Source organism: Ipomoea nil, unplaced genomic scaffold (assembly GCF_001879475.1).
Source record: "Ipomoea nil cultivar Tokyo-kokei standard unplaced genomic scaffold, Asagao_1.1 scaffold0322, whole genome shotgun sequence".
Lineage (NCBI taxonomy): Eukaryota > Viridiplantae > Streptophyta > Magnoliopsida > Solanales > Convolvulaceae > Ipomoea > Ipomoea nil.
The window spans coordinates 1549215-1561533 of NW_017616750.1; the positions used below are offsets into that span (position 1 = coordinate 1549215).

The 12319-nt window shown below is 42.2% G+C and overlaps 4 protein-coding genes across 4 annotated transcripts; all 4 read right to left on the reverse strand.

Annotated features, from left to right (window-relative positions):
- Positions 1-1674: 1674 nt before the first annotated feature.
- On the reverse strand, positions 1675-5227 carry LOC109171564. Its single transcript, XM_019320617.1, has 3 exons — positions 3633-5227; positions 3049-3238; positions 1675-2169 (listed from the first exon to the last, which is right to left on the reverse strand). The coding sequence occupies exons 1-3, from the start codon at positions 5223-5225 to the stop codon at positions 2042-2044; spliced, it is 1911 nt and encodes a 636-aa protein (XP_019176162.1). The 5' UTR covers positions 5226-5227; the 3' UTR covers positions 1675-2041.
- Positions 5228-5723: 496 nt separating this feature from the next.
- On the reverse strand, positions 5724-6152 carry LOC109171597 (gibberellin 2-beta-dioxygenase 1-like). Its single transcript, XM_019320647.1, has one exon. The coding sequence runs from the start codon at positions 6150-6152 to the stop codon at positions 5724-5726; it is 429 nt and encodes a 142-aa protein (XP_019176192.1).
- Positions 6153-9914: 3762 nt separating this feature from the next.
- On the reverse strand, positions 9915-10541 carry LOC109171598. The gene has a single exon (XM_019320648.1). The coding sequence runs from the start codon at positions 10539-10541 to the stop codon at positions 9915-9917; it is 627 nt and encodes a 208-aa protein (XP_019176193.1).
- Positions 10542-11106: 565 nt separating this feature from the next.
- LOC109171599 lies at positions 11107-11964 on the reverse strand. The gene has a single exon (XM_019320650.1). It carries the CDS (start codon positions 11962-11964, stop codon positions 11107-11109), a length of 858 nt encoding a protein of 285 aa, XP_019176195.1.
- Between the last annotated feature and the right edge of the window lie 355 nt (positions 11965-12319).

Below are 12319 nucleotides of genomic sequence, written 5' to 3' on the forward strand. Positions count from 1 at the left end.
TAGAATACAAAGTCCTAATAGTTACACAATATACCTTTTTCAAGCCTTTCAACCTCATCAATATTTTCCTCAATTTGTATTGGTTAATTTGGTGACCTCAACCAATCTTGTGCACATGCTAGGGTTGGAGAGGAGTAAGGTTGGAACTTGGTATATCACTCTCCCTTACTCTCGTAGTCTCATTTAGTTCTTAGTTCCTAAATCTTAATTAACCGTTTTGTTTTTATTGATTACTACTTTACTAATGCTACTTGTTGTCAATGACTATGATAATGCTTCCATCATTTGTCTACACCAAAGAATTTTGAGTTGGTATATTTTGCTCATGAGTTTTGATTTTATTTCAAAACTCAAGTAGCAATTTGTCCCTAATCCTATCTTGAAATATAAAAAATTTTAATATGAGCCTTTTTCTTTTCTTAGCACAACTGTAATTCCAATAGTACATTTATTTAACTTGTGTTTGTACTTTGTAGTGATCACACAACTGTAATTCTTATAATACATTTGTTTAACTTTTTTTTTTTTTTTTTTTTTTTGTACTTTGTAGTGGTGGATATTGGATAATGATTTTAAATTGTGCTATTTGCATATTTGAGCAGGAAGATGATGAGTGCTCAGTTGTTGACTGATGGATGAAGTGAATGTTGATTTTGTGATTAATGAAGTTGTCGTAATTTGTAAATTTGTAATTTTCGGAAATGTAATTTTGTATATTTCATATTTGTATTTCAATTTTTGTATATTTTTGAACTTTTAATTTAATTCACTTAATTGTCTTTAACGATTAAGTTGTAAGTTGTAATATGTAATTTTTAAGTTAAGTTAACTAAATTGTAAGGTTGAACTTCAAGTAATATATTTTGAATTTTTAAATTTTTTTTTTTTTTATCAAAGGGTCAAATAGACACTCTAACTTTACATGAAAGTGCAATTAACCTCCTGAACTTTTAAAAAGTTCAATTAAACACTCCAACAATATAAATTAGATCAAATACACCCAATTTACTAGTAACCAACAGATTATCGGTATATAACTCATCGTTGACCGTTACTATTTACCTTGACTGTCATGAAATATCATTGAACGGAAAAAAAATGACGATTGACTGGCGGTCGCCCTCTTTTAAGAAGGCGACCACTGAGTCGCCTCCTTCTCCGCGACTCCGCCGGAGAAGGCGGCCCAGTGGTGACCATGTCCAGGCTAAGGCAACCACTAGGTCACCTTCTCCGCCTGGCATCATCCTAGTAGAAGGCTATTTGGCATCATCAGAGTATGAAGTTATGCTAGAACCAATGCTACGCTATGGCATCATCCGAGCAGAAGGCAACCCCATGGGTTGCCTTTTGCTTGGATGACGTCAGCGGTAGGTGACGGTTGCCAGAGTTTAAAGAAGGTGAATAACATGCAAGTGACATTCTTTTGTAGGTCATTATTCAATTTTAAGGTTTCAATGCATTAAAATAGCTAAATGGAGTGTTTAATTGTACTTTTTAAAGAATTCGAGAGACTAATTGCACTTTTTTGCAAAATTAGAAGGCTTATTTGACCTTTCTCCCAATATTTTTTCCAATTCAAACAAAATCAAAATCCAATAAAAATCATCCAAACGCGAAAAATCAATATCCGATGGGATTCATTGCTTAAATTAAACGGATTGGGTACACATAATATAAACTGAAAACCGAACGGGTTAGCAGTTCATAAATCCGAACCGCCCGAACCCGATCGCTGCATAGGGCTAAAACTAATAAAATAATGCCACATAAAGAGTTAAATACTATGAGATAAATTAAGATCCACAGTATAGTATGACTTCAAACTGTAGTGTTCTTTTAAATATTTTTTTTTGGGGGGTAGGGAGATGGTTTAGAAAATGATTTTTTTTTTCTTTTATGTTTACAAATAACATTCTCTTTCTATAAAGTTGCTTTTCCATAAGAAAAAAAAAAATAAAAGACTAATTTAACCACACTATCTTAGTATGCTTCCAATATCTAATTTTGTTATAAATGAATGAGAGAGGCAGGCAGGCAGTGGTCATGCATCCACATTTGGCCCTGGATAAGCTGCCAAACTCATTATACGCTTGTCAGCCACTGGGACTCCCACTGTAAAATGATATAGACTCTGGTATTCTGATCCTTCCAACCCAAGAACTTCATGTACTGCCAAGGTTAAAAGCTCAGTTGCAATGCCCATAATAGGTTGTAAGGCAAATTATATATACATACAGTATTTTTTTAATACATAGGTTTCCCAGTTTAGGTCAGACTAATCTTGACCTCTAGTTCCCCACCACCAGAGTCATGTAAATCCGAGTCGCATGAGCAGCCTTTCAGTTAGTCCTCCGCCTTACTATATTTCTTTGGCTGGATATATGTTCTATTTACACAAGATGGGACAAGGTGACAACAACCATTATTCCTTTCAAACAATATTCACCCTGAGGTTTAGGACTACTGCATTTGTAATAAAAAGAAAACAACACCTTCCAAATATTTCTTGGCAATATAAGATTTCAAGACCAAGCCCAAACTGTTCTTCTTTCCCTATAATGGCAGAGCATAGATCTGTCCCCAGTGCTAGGGATCTGAGAAATTTGTGACAATTATATCTTATCCTATAAAGTGAGAGACAAAAGATGACATGCAAGCCTTTCTGATAATTCAAAGAGACCAGGATGAGGCACCCGTTCTACAATCTCAGTTTTGTTTTTGCCATGGCTTCAAAAAGGTCAAAAAGTTGCTGGTGTTGAATGTCTGATTTTCTTAGTTACTACATTGCAGGATGCATTCCTTTTTCCTTTTCATTTACCTTATTTTTTTCTTTCAACCAGAAGGAAAAAGGTGGAGTTGGAAACATGAAGACAGGCTTCATACATTGTTGGACTTCTTAAGTAGTCTGGGAAAATCAAACCAGTCCTTCTATTTTGATAACTTTAAATATATATGCATGGTTGGTTTCGTTCTTAAATCACAAAAGATTGAAAAGGTTTGGTGGGGGAGAAAGACAGAGAGAGACGAATTTAAGAGAAGAAAGCATACCAGGATCATCAAAGAAGCAGCCAATTCCAGTGGCAGAGATGCCAACAGCATGGGCCTCAAGGTACAAAACCTGGCCAAGAACTCCAGTCTCCCAAAATAATCGAGGATACATCCAAGCTCCCTTTTCCCGCAAAGTGGGCTCAAAATGAGCTATCATACCAAGGCTGAAGCAGCCATCACTAGCAATGTCCTATTCATCCATATTTACATGGTTAAAGAAATGATACAAGTCTGGCATATAGTCATTTTGGAAGGACTCACAACTAGAAAGAAAGTGCATAGTTGACAAACAATATGGTTAAACTTCACTTCACTCAAATTAACCAATGCCATCTCAACATCACGGTACAAATATTTTAAACGCACAGCACAAATATTGCAGCAATACATAATACATATCATGTGGAACGGAAAAGCTAATCTGCTGAAGATGAAACACAAGACAAGTGGAAGAAACAAAAATATTCATAGGACAGTAAAAAAACCCATAAATAAGGAAACATTATTTAAATAGTTACCCTATCCTAGTTATTGAAAAAACGTCAGGTGGCATTACAAGATTGACAGTGTGATCATCATAATACCTGATGGCATGAGAGCCGTTTTGAGAGTTCCTGACAATCTCCTCTTGCTAGCTCATACAGAGGAAGATCGTTAGGGCATCCATCTGGTTTCTCCCATTTAAATTCAGACCTAGTAGCCTTCCTAAGGCCATCCAAATGGTTCTCATTCCTCACCAAAAAGTACAAGCCACTAGGCAAGCCCACGACCCTATGAACAAAAAGAGCAGCATGCACTTCACATTCCCAACCAAGTGCCCTAAATGGCAGCGCCAATTGTCTTTTGCAGTTATCTCCACTTCCAGAACCTGAAGGCATACAATGTAATAAGATTTGATAAAACGTTTCTTTTGCCATACTAGTCTTACCATCCATATCAACTGCGCTCCTTCTCTTTCTTACTACATCTCTCAAACTAAACCCCTTATAAGAACTGTCACTAAGCACCCCACTACTCTGAAAAGAGTCAATAATTGATCCATTCATCATTGTTAATGGTTTTTTTGCAGCTTCGGCAGTTCTATATATAATATCCCAACAAACATGTTCTTTACTAAGCAAATTAGGCTTACCCTTCCACTCTACACCAGAAAACTCCAAAATTTCAGAACTCAACTCCTTATAATCCACTTTACATTCATGCAATCCACTAGGAAACACCAAAAGAACACAATCAGGATGCTCAAATTCAATTTCAGGCATTCTCCCTTTCACCGGCCTATCCGGAAATTTAAACTCGGGAAAATGATCAAGCCCCATTAATTTCTTCAACTCTGCATAGCCTAATCCATCCAGAACCTTCACATCCCACCCCAGCCCAGCCGCAGCCATGGCAACCGCCGCAATGGCATGCCCCACATCATGATTACAATACCTAAAAGCCCTTTCACCATACTTCCAAGCCTCCCTCCAAAAAATTGAGGACAAACCAACAAAAAAGGAATTTTTAGGGAAATTTTTGGCGAAAAATTCAGAGGGAATTTCTGCTCTAATTTCCAGAGAATGCTCTTTTGGAGCATAGTGCGCCACGAAACTGCGAGAACATATTGATTCGATTGGCGGAGAAATGAGATACGCCTCAGTGGGATGCAGATTCCCACTGCTAGGGTTTACGCGGAGGGACCAAGTCGAAAACCCGGTGGTTTTCCAAGCTGATAACGCGAGAGAATCGTAAAAAAACTGAGAAATAGTGGCGTAGGAAACTGGATGTGGAGATGGGAGAGAGTTGAAGAGCTCAGAGTAGAGAGGGGATTGATTTCCTGAAGGGTGCAGCAGAGAGATGAGTGGGGAAGAGACGTAGCGGCGGAAAGGGTTGGGCTGGTTGGCCCAGTCGAGGCCGCGAGGGCCGCGAGCGTAATTGGTGAAGGAGTGCTTTGTTTGGTCGTGGTATTTCAACACTTGAGCAATTGAGGCTTCTCTAGCTTCCTTCTGCGCTGATTCTTGGATAGGAGAAGGGGAGTGCGAGGACGAAGAAGAGGACATGGAGTTTATTGGGATTAATTTAGTGGTTGGGAGGCGGGTGTGGTGGAGAGAGATTGGGATCCTGCAAGAAATGAGAGGCATTTTGGAAGCGTTCTTGTTTATGTTTTCAACTGTCAGCTTTTCTGGCGGGTACATAAGCGCTGTGCATCAACTGAAAAAATGAATCATGCCTGACATAGTTGAGTGGTTGTTACTTGACTCGATGTCACGATTAATGGTACTAGTGTGAATTCAAATCTTATTGGAAATATGAATGGAAATAAAGTTCATGATGATAAAAGGTGCGGATTGTATTTCTTGTGAGCACATGAAAATTAGGATTTAATGTTCGGTGAGATTATTGCGCGACTTGTGATTTACTTTTATAATGGTTCTAGAAATTGAAGCATGTGTTCCGTATCAACTAAAAGTCTAAACTCATAGTTGGATTGCACATTTATGTTTATATATAGAGAAAATTTCAATTTTGGTCCACTGACTATTGGGATTGTGTTAATTGCAACACTTGACTTTCAAAAACGTTAATTTAGTACCTTGACTATGCAATTTCTATCAATTTTGGTCACTTCGGCCAAATTGCCGGCCAAATCTCACCGGAAAATTTTAATAGGTCAAATAATGATGGTTTTTTGGTCATTTTACATTTTTCCTTTCTTCCCCGGCGAGCAACTCCATTTCCGGCGACTTCTTCTTGAATCTATTCGGTGGCAGCAACTCCATTTCCGGCCAAACGAGCAACTCCATTTGGTCAACACTGGAAAAGCCAAAATTCTTCGCGGAGAAGTCGCCGACGTTGATGAAGAAGGAGGATTGATCAGCCAGCACGGAAATCCAGCAGCCATCTTTGAGTGAGATTTGAAGGCCCGAGGTGTTGTTGGATCTCAGGACAGATATGATTTGTGGGTCTGTGTGTTCGCCGAACCCAATCAAATTCCTGTCGTTGATTTCTTGGAGCTCCGGGCATGGAGGGTAGTGATTCAGCCTCAACATCGAGTCGCTCTCTTTGTCCATCACTAGCCTGCTCAACACATTCTTGGGGTGAATCTTCAGCCCCTCCGCCATTAATTCAAGAGTCTCACACTTCACAACTGTCACATAGTCACTCACCGCCGCCCTGCATGTATTGTATTTCCAACCAATTAATTTCCAACCAAAAATAATAATAAAATTAAGAAGCTAGCTGTCCGGAATATCTCACCGATCGTGTATCGTTTGGCCGGAATAAAATTAAGATTCGAGCAACTGCAACCGAATAGATTCAAGAAGAAGTCGCCGGAAATGGAGTTGCTCGTCGGGGAAGAAAGGAAAAATGTAAAATGACCAAAAAAACCCTCATTATTTGACCTATTAAAATTTTCCGGTGAGATTTGGCCGGCAATTTGGCCGGGGTGACCAAAATTGATAGAAATTGCATAGTCAAGGTACTAAATTAACGTTTTTGAAAGTCAAGTGTTGCAATTAACATAACCCCAATAGTCAGTGGACCAAAATTGAAATTTTCTCTTTATATATATTATATGTTCAACACGCCCCTCACGTGTGCGGGCACCAAGCAACGCGTGGACCGTGGCTCTGATACCAAATTGAAGCATGTGCTCCATCTCAACTAAAAGTCTAAGGTGATAGTTGGATTGCACATTTATTTTTATTTTTTTTTGGTAGGATAAAGGGCCGAAGCCCCGGGAAAACTAGCGTAATCTACTAAATGCGACCTTGTTAGCGCCGCGAGCCAAGAGCGGATTCAACCCCTCGGGAGGTTGAGAGAGAATCGTAGTACCCCACTGACTATTCTGACCCATGTTGGCAAGAAAATCGGCACATTGGTTCCCTTCCCGAAGCACGTGTTTGAGATCGAAGGAGTGGAACGCTTGAATCAAGGCCTTACAATCAGAAACGAGGGTGTCCGCTTCAGGAGAATTTCCAAGATCCTTCTCGAGCAGATGAATAATGGCCAACGAGTCTGTTTCTGCTTCCAAATTATGGAACCCATTTTGTCTTGCAATACGAAGGCCTTCCGGATAGCCCAGAGCTCAGCTATGAAGCTATTAGTTGGACCTATCTTGGTGACAAAGCCTGACATCCATCCTCCCAAGTGATCGCGAAATAGCCCTCCAGCACTGGCTAGCCCAGACACGACTTTTTTGGCACCATCGGAGTTAAGCTTTACGACCCCCAGGCGAGGCGGAGACCACTGCACCCAGTTTTGGCTTGCGTTCAGCGGGCCATTTCGAAAAAATAGATTCTAAACCGCCTCTGTTGCCGCCGACCGCGCTTGCTTTATGATGATATCGGGCGGAGTCCTGTGATTATTGAAAACAAGGTGGTTTCTGGCCTTCCAAATACTCCAAAGGATGTAGGGGAAGAGAACACACCACGTTAAATTATAAGGTCTCATGAAGTTGCTGGCACAGTTCATCTCCAGCCAATGCGTGAGCGGGAGGTGATTAATTGTGTAGCACTTTGCAGGGGTAGGGATGCGCTTCCAGCAATCCTTCGATGTCTCGCAGTGGCGGAAGAGATGGTCAAGAGATTCTTGGTCCCCACCGCACCTTGGGCAGGAGCCATCGCCAGTTAGATTGCATCTAGTCCTCTCCAGGTTGACGAGAAGACCATTGTTGATTGCCTTCCACAAGAAGATTTTAATTTTCTCCGCCGTTTTGATCTTCCAGATCCAATCTTTGGGGGCTTGATCATCCACCAAACCTGTAATAAAAGAGAAAGCAGATCTAACGGTGACAAGCCCTGTACCTGAGTGAGGCCAGTGGATTTTGTCTTGGTGATCATTAGCAATGGGAATTGGGATAGCTCTAATACGATTAACACAGTCCTCCTGAAGGAGGTTAAGAAGATTAGAAAAATCCAGGCTTTATTAAAAATAAAATCCCTTACCAGCAAGTTTTCTTTACCAATGGGAACAACAACGTTAGGAGTGTTGGCCGGACTTACATCACCAACCCAATTATCAAACCAGAATTTAGTGGTAGATCCCGAACCAATTTTCCAACGCAGCCCCCGGGCCAAAATGTCACGCCCCTTGAGGATACTACGCCAGCCCCAAGAGCAATTGGTATTGGCGTTAAGCTCAAGGAAATTATTATCTTTAATATATTTATCCCGCATCACTTTAACCCAGATCTTATTGGGATTGGAAAAAGTTTCCTAGGCCAACTTCATGAGGAAGGCTAAATTGAAATCTGACACTTTACGGAGCTTGAGCCCGCCAGAATCGCGTGGTTTGCAAATCTTCGACCAACTGATTGTGTGTAATTTCCTGGTGCTGTCAGCGTGCCCCCAAAGGAAATTCCTGCAAACTCTGTCGATTTGTTTGCAAACACTTACCAGAAGGGCCAAGGATTGCATAGTGTAAGTCAGAATAGTGGCCAGAGAGGATTGTACAAGGACTCTCCTTCCAGCCATGCTAAGAGAACTAGTTTTCCAAGTAGCTAACTTCCTCCTTATCTTGTCAATAACAGGAGTAAACAAATCTTTGGAGATACGCTTTTGTAGGATCGGTATCCCTAAGTAAGAGCCGAGGTGATCGGATAGCGGGATACCCAAGGTTGCGCTAATATTGCTCTTCGTACATGCAACAGTGTTGGGTGAGAAAAAAACCTGGGATTTAGAAAGGTTTACCTTGAGACCAAAGGCTTTACTGAAAAGATCGAGGCATTTAGAGATGATTCTGGCTTGTCGATCTGAGGCCTCACCAAAGAGCATAAAGTCATCCGCAAAGAAAAGGTGAGAGATCCCAACCCCTCCTCGAGAGATGTAAGCAGGTTTCCAGGTGCCCGCGGTAACCAAAGACTGGATCTCGTACGCTAATCTCTCCATGACGAGATTGAAAAGATAAGGCGCAAGAGGATCACCTTGATGGATCCCTCTCCCCGGCACAAAAGGGGGAAGCTTCCCTCCATTCCAAAGGATAGATATTTCGCTTTGCTTTAAGGAGAAAAGAATAAGGTCGGATAAACTTCTAGGAAACCCAAATTGAATAAGAGTCTCTTCGAGGAAAGACCAGTCAATACTATCGTACGGTTTGTGGAGGTCCACTTTGACAATCATGATACCCTTTTTACCACGCTTCTTGTGCATCGTATGGACCAGTTCTTGGGTAAGGATAATATTGTCCTGTGTTGACTGCCCGGGGAGGAAACTGTTTTGATGGGGGGCAATTAACTTACACATAATTGGTCTCAATCTGTTGACAAGAACTTTGGAGATCACCTTGAACGCCACATTGAGCAGGGCAATTGGTCTAAAATCAGTAGCTGATTTCGGAGTGTCTTTTTTCGGGATAAGAGTCATAAAGGCTTGAAGGAGAGACTTGGGAATCGTGCTTGAACTGAAGGCTTGGTTCACCATATTAGTGAGTGCTGGACCTACCTCATCCCAATACTTTTGGTAAAAACCAGGCGGAATGCCATCGGGCCCTGGGCTGCCAAATTTCTTCATACCTGACACTGCAAATTTAACTTCGTCAATGGAAGCTCTTCTAATCAGACTAGCCGACTGGTTAATAGGGATTTTTTGAGAAGCCCCAACAGGCACCATCACGATATTTCCATCCAAATGCCCCCTGCAAAAAAGAGATGAAAAGTAATCGGTGATATGGTCAGATAAGGTATCCGGGTCGTCTGTCCAGCCTCCTTGAATTTTTAGGAAACGAACACGGTTCCTATTTCTTCGAATCATAGCAGAATTGTGGGAGAATTTGGTATTTCTGTCTCCTTCCTTGATCCAGTCAGCTCTAGATTTTTGGTACCAGAAGGCCTCTTCTTGATTGAGAACATCATTGAGCTCTTTACTCATCTCAATTTCCAAAGTTTAGAGGTCAGTCGAGGTGGAGTAATTGCTGGCAGCTTGGATCCCTCGAATCCGGGTTTCAAGGCGCTTTTTTCTGCTAAAGATATCTCCAAAGGTTTGCTTATTCCAGCGGATACTCTCCTTAGTCACTGAGGAGATTATGCCTTCGATATTGTGAGCGCTACTAGCAACAACATTAGTCCAGATGTTTTTGTAATCTGATCTTAGGAGCCAGGCTGCTTCAAACCTAAAAGGGCGGGCATTCTGATCAGGAGGCCTGCCCACTTGATCAATAAACATGATCGGGTTGTGGTTGGAGTGGACCCTAGGAAGAACCAAAACATTTCCTTCCAGGAAGGCCAGCTGAGCCTCGATGTTCCAAAGCATCCTGTCCAGCCTACGCAACTGGACCACTCTATTACCTGCAAAACGACACCATGTATAATTTGGATCAGAGTACCCCGGGTCCAACATGCCACAAAGACTAAAAGAATCCACGAATTTCTGCAAACAATTATTATTAATAGAGATACTCCTCCATTGCTCGTCGGTAGAAGCGATGTCGTTGAAATCTCCCATGACGATCCAGGGACTCTGGATAGAATTGCCAAAGGATTTGCAATCTTCCCAAAACCTACACTTGGCCATCGTGTTAGGTCTAACATACGCAAAGGTAATATACACATCATCAGGCCTTTGTTTCACCTTAGTGTGAATGGCCTGCGAAGTGTACCTAATAATATCAAGATCAATTTGCCCTTGTTTCTAGAACAAGAGCAACCCACCCGCAAAACCCAGGGGATCAACCATAAAATGGTTCACATAGCCCAAATTATAGGCTAAATTAATCATATTTCTCGCTTTAGATGACCAAATCTCAAGGAGACAAAGGGCATCAGCTCTGGACGTGTCCAGAAGTTCCTTGACATGCCTTCGAACCCGACCATTCACGATACCCCTACAATTCCAAGAGACAATCTTCATTGAGAAATAGCGGTGGGTGGGGAAGATTGAGAACCGCTTTCCCCAGGCGTGAAACCAGAACCAGTTGTAAAATCTCCAAAAGGAGAAGAACTGGAAGCCAAACCCGAAGGGTTGGTCTAAACACCACCAAACTGGAAAAAAGTCGCAGGGCCATTACTACCATCCCAGGGCTCGGCCGGACGGGGAGCAGGTCCCCCACCACGACCTGTAAACCTAGGTCTGCCACGGCTTAATCCCCGGTTGTTGAAGCTCCCCTAGATATCCCCGAAGGTGATATCCCAGGTTCCGGAGAGGAACCAATGGGGTAGGCCAAAGGCACAACATCGTGCTGCACCTCTTCAGGAACGTGAGCTTCCGGACGAGGAAGAGAAACATTACCTCGAGAGCTCTCACCAATTTCTCTAACCTGATGAAGAAGGGGCGAGGAATGAGGGGAATTCTGCATGGTCACCTTTTGCGCAGCTCTCGGAGGGCGGGCAGCAGGTTGTTTTCCTCTGGAGTGATCCGCGTTACCTCTCTTCTGCTTATCCAGAGGTGACGAAGAGTCTTTCTTACCATTGATCCCCACCTTACCAGAATCAGATCCAGGGGCGAAATTGTTACCCTTTTGTCGCCCTGTAGGATTATTCTGTTTGCGAGGCTGATTATTCTTATTGGATTGCTTGTTAGATTTTTTCCGTGTCACGAGCATCCATGATCCATGAAGGGGGTCTTCCGGTGATGGGAAAGAAGATGGTTTGGCAGCCACCGGAACTTGCTGAGCCTCCCCCTCCTTCTCCATTTCCGGGGAAGCATTGAGATCCATGGCATTAAAACCCATATGGCTATTGTTGTTGCGTGGACAAGATTTTTCACGATGACCGACCAACCCACAGCCAAAACAAACCACATGTAATCCCTCAAACTTGACAATGTGGAGCTTTTCCTGAAACCAGACTTGAGTTACCAAAGGTTTATCAATATCAATCTCGACTGCAGCCCTTGCGAAGCAACCCCGTGCCGCCATTGTAGTAGTACGATCAATTTTAAGCGGCTTGCCAACCCCTTCAAGGATGCTCTTGATGATATCCTCCCTAAAGTATTCCATCGCTAACTTAGGGAGCCTTGCCCATACAGCCATCTTCGGAACTTTGTAGTGGAAGGATCAAAATCTGGTTCCCATCTCTGAACCACAAGGTAGTGATCAAAGATCTTCCATGGACCATCCAAGAGGACGTGGAGGTAGTCAGTACGATTGTTGAAACGAGCAACAAAGCAGCTATAGCCAATGTCTATGAGTTCCATTCTACCTTGAATGCCCCATAGAGATAGCAATCGGCGATTCATCATGTTAAAGTTTGCATTCTTTCCCAGAAATTTGATGATCAAGGACATTTTCCATTGTTGGCACAACTCGATCCAGACACTCTTCGGGATCCAGATCCGTGGTCTGCCATCATCTT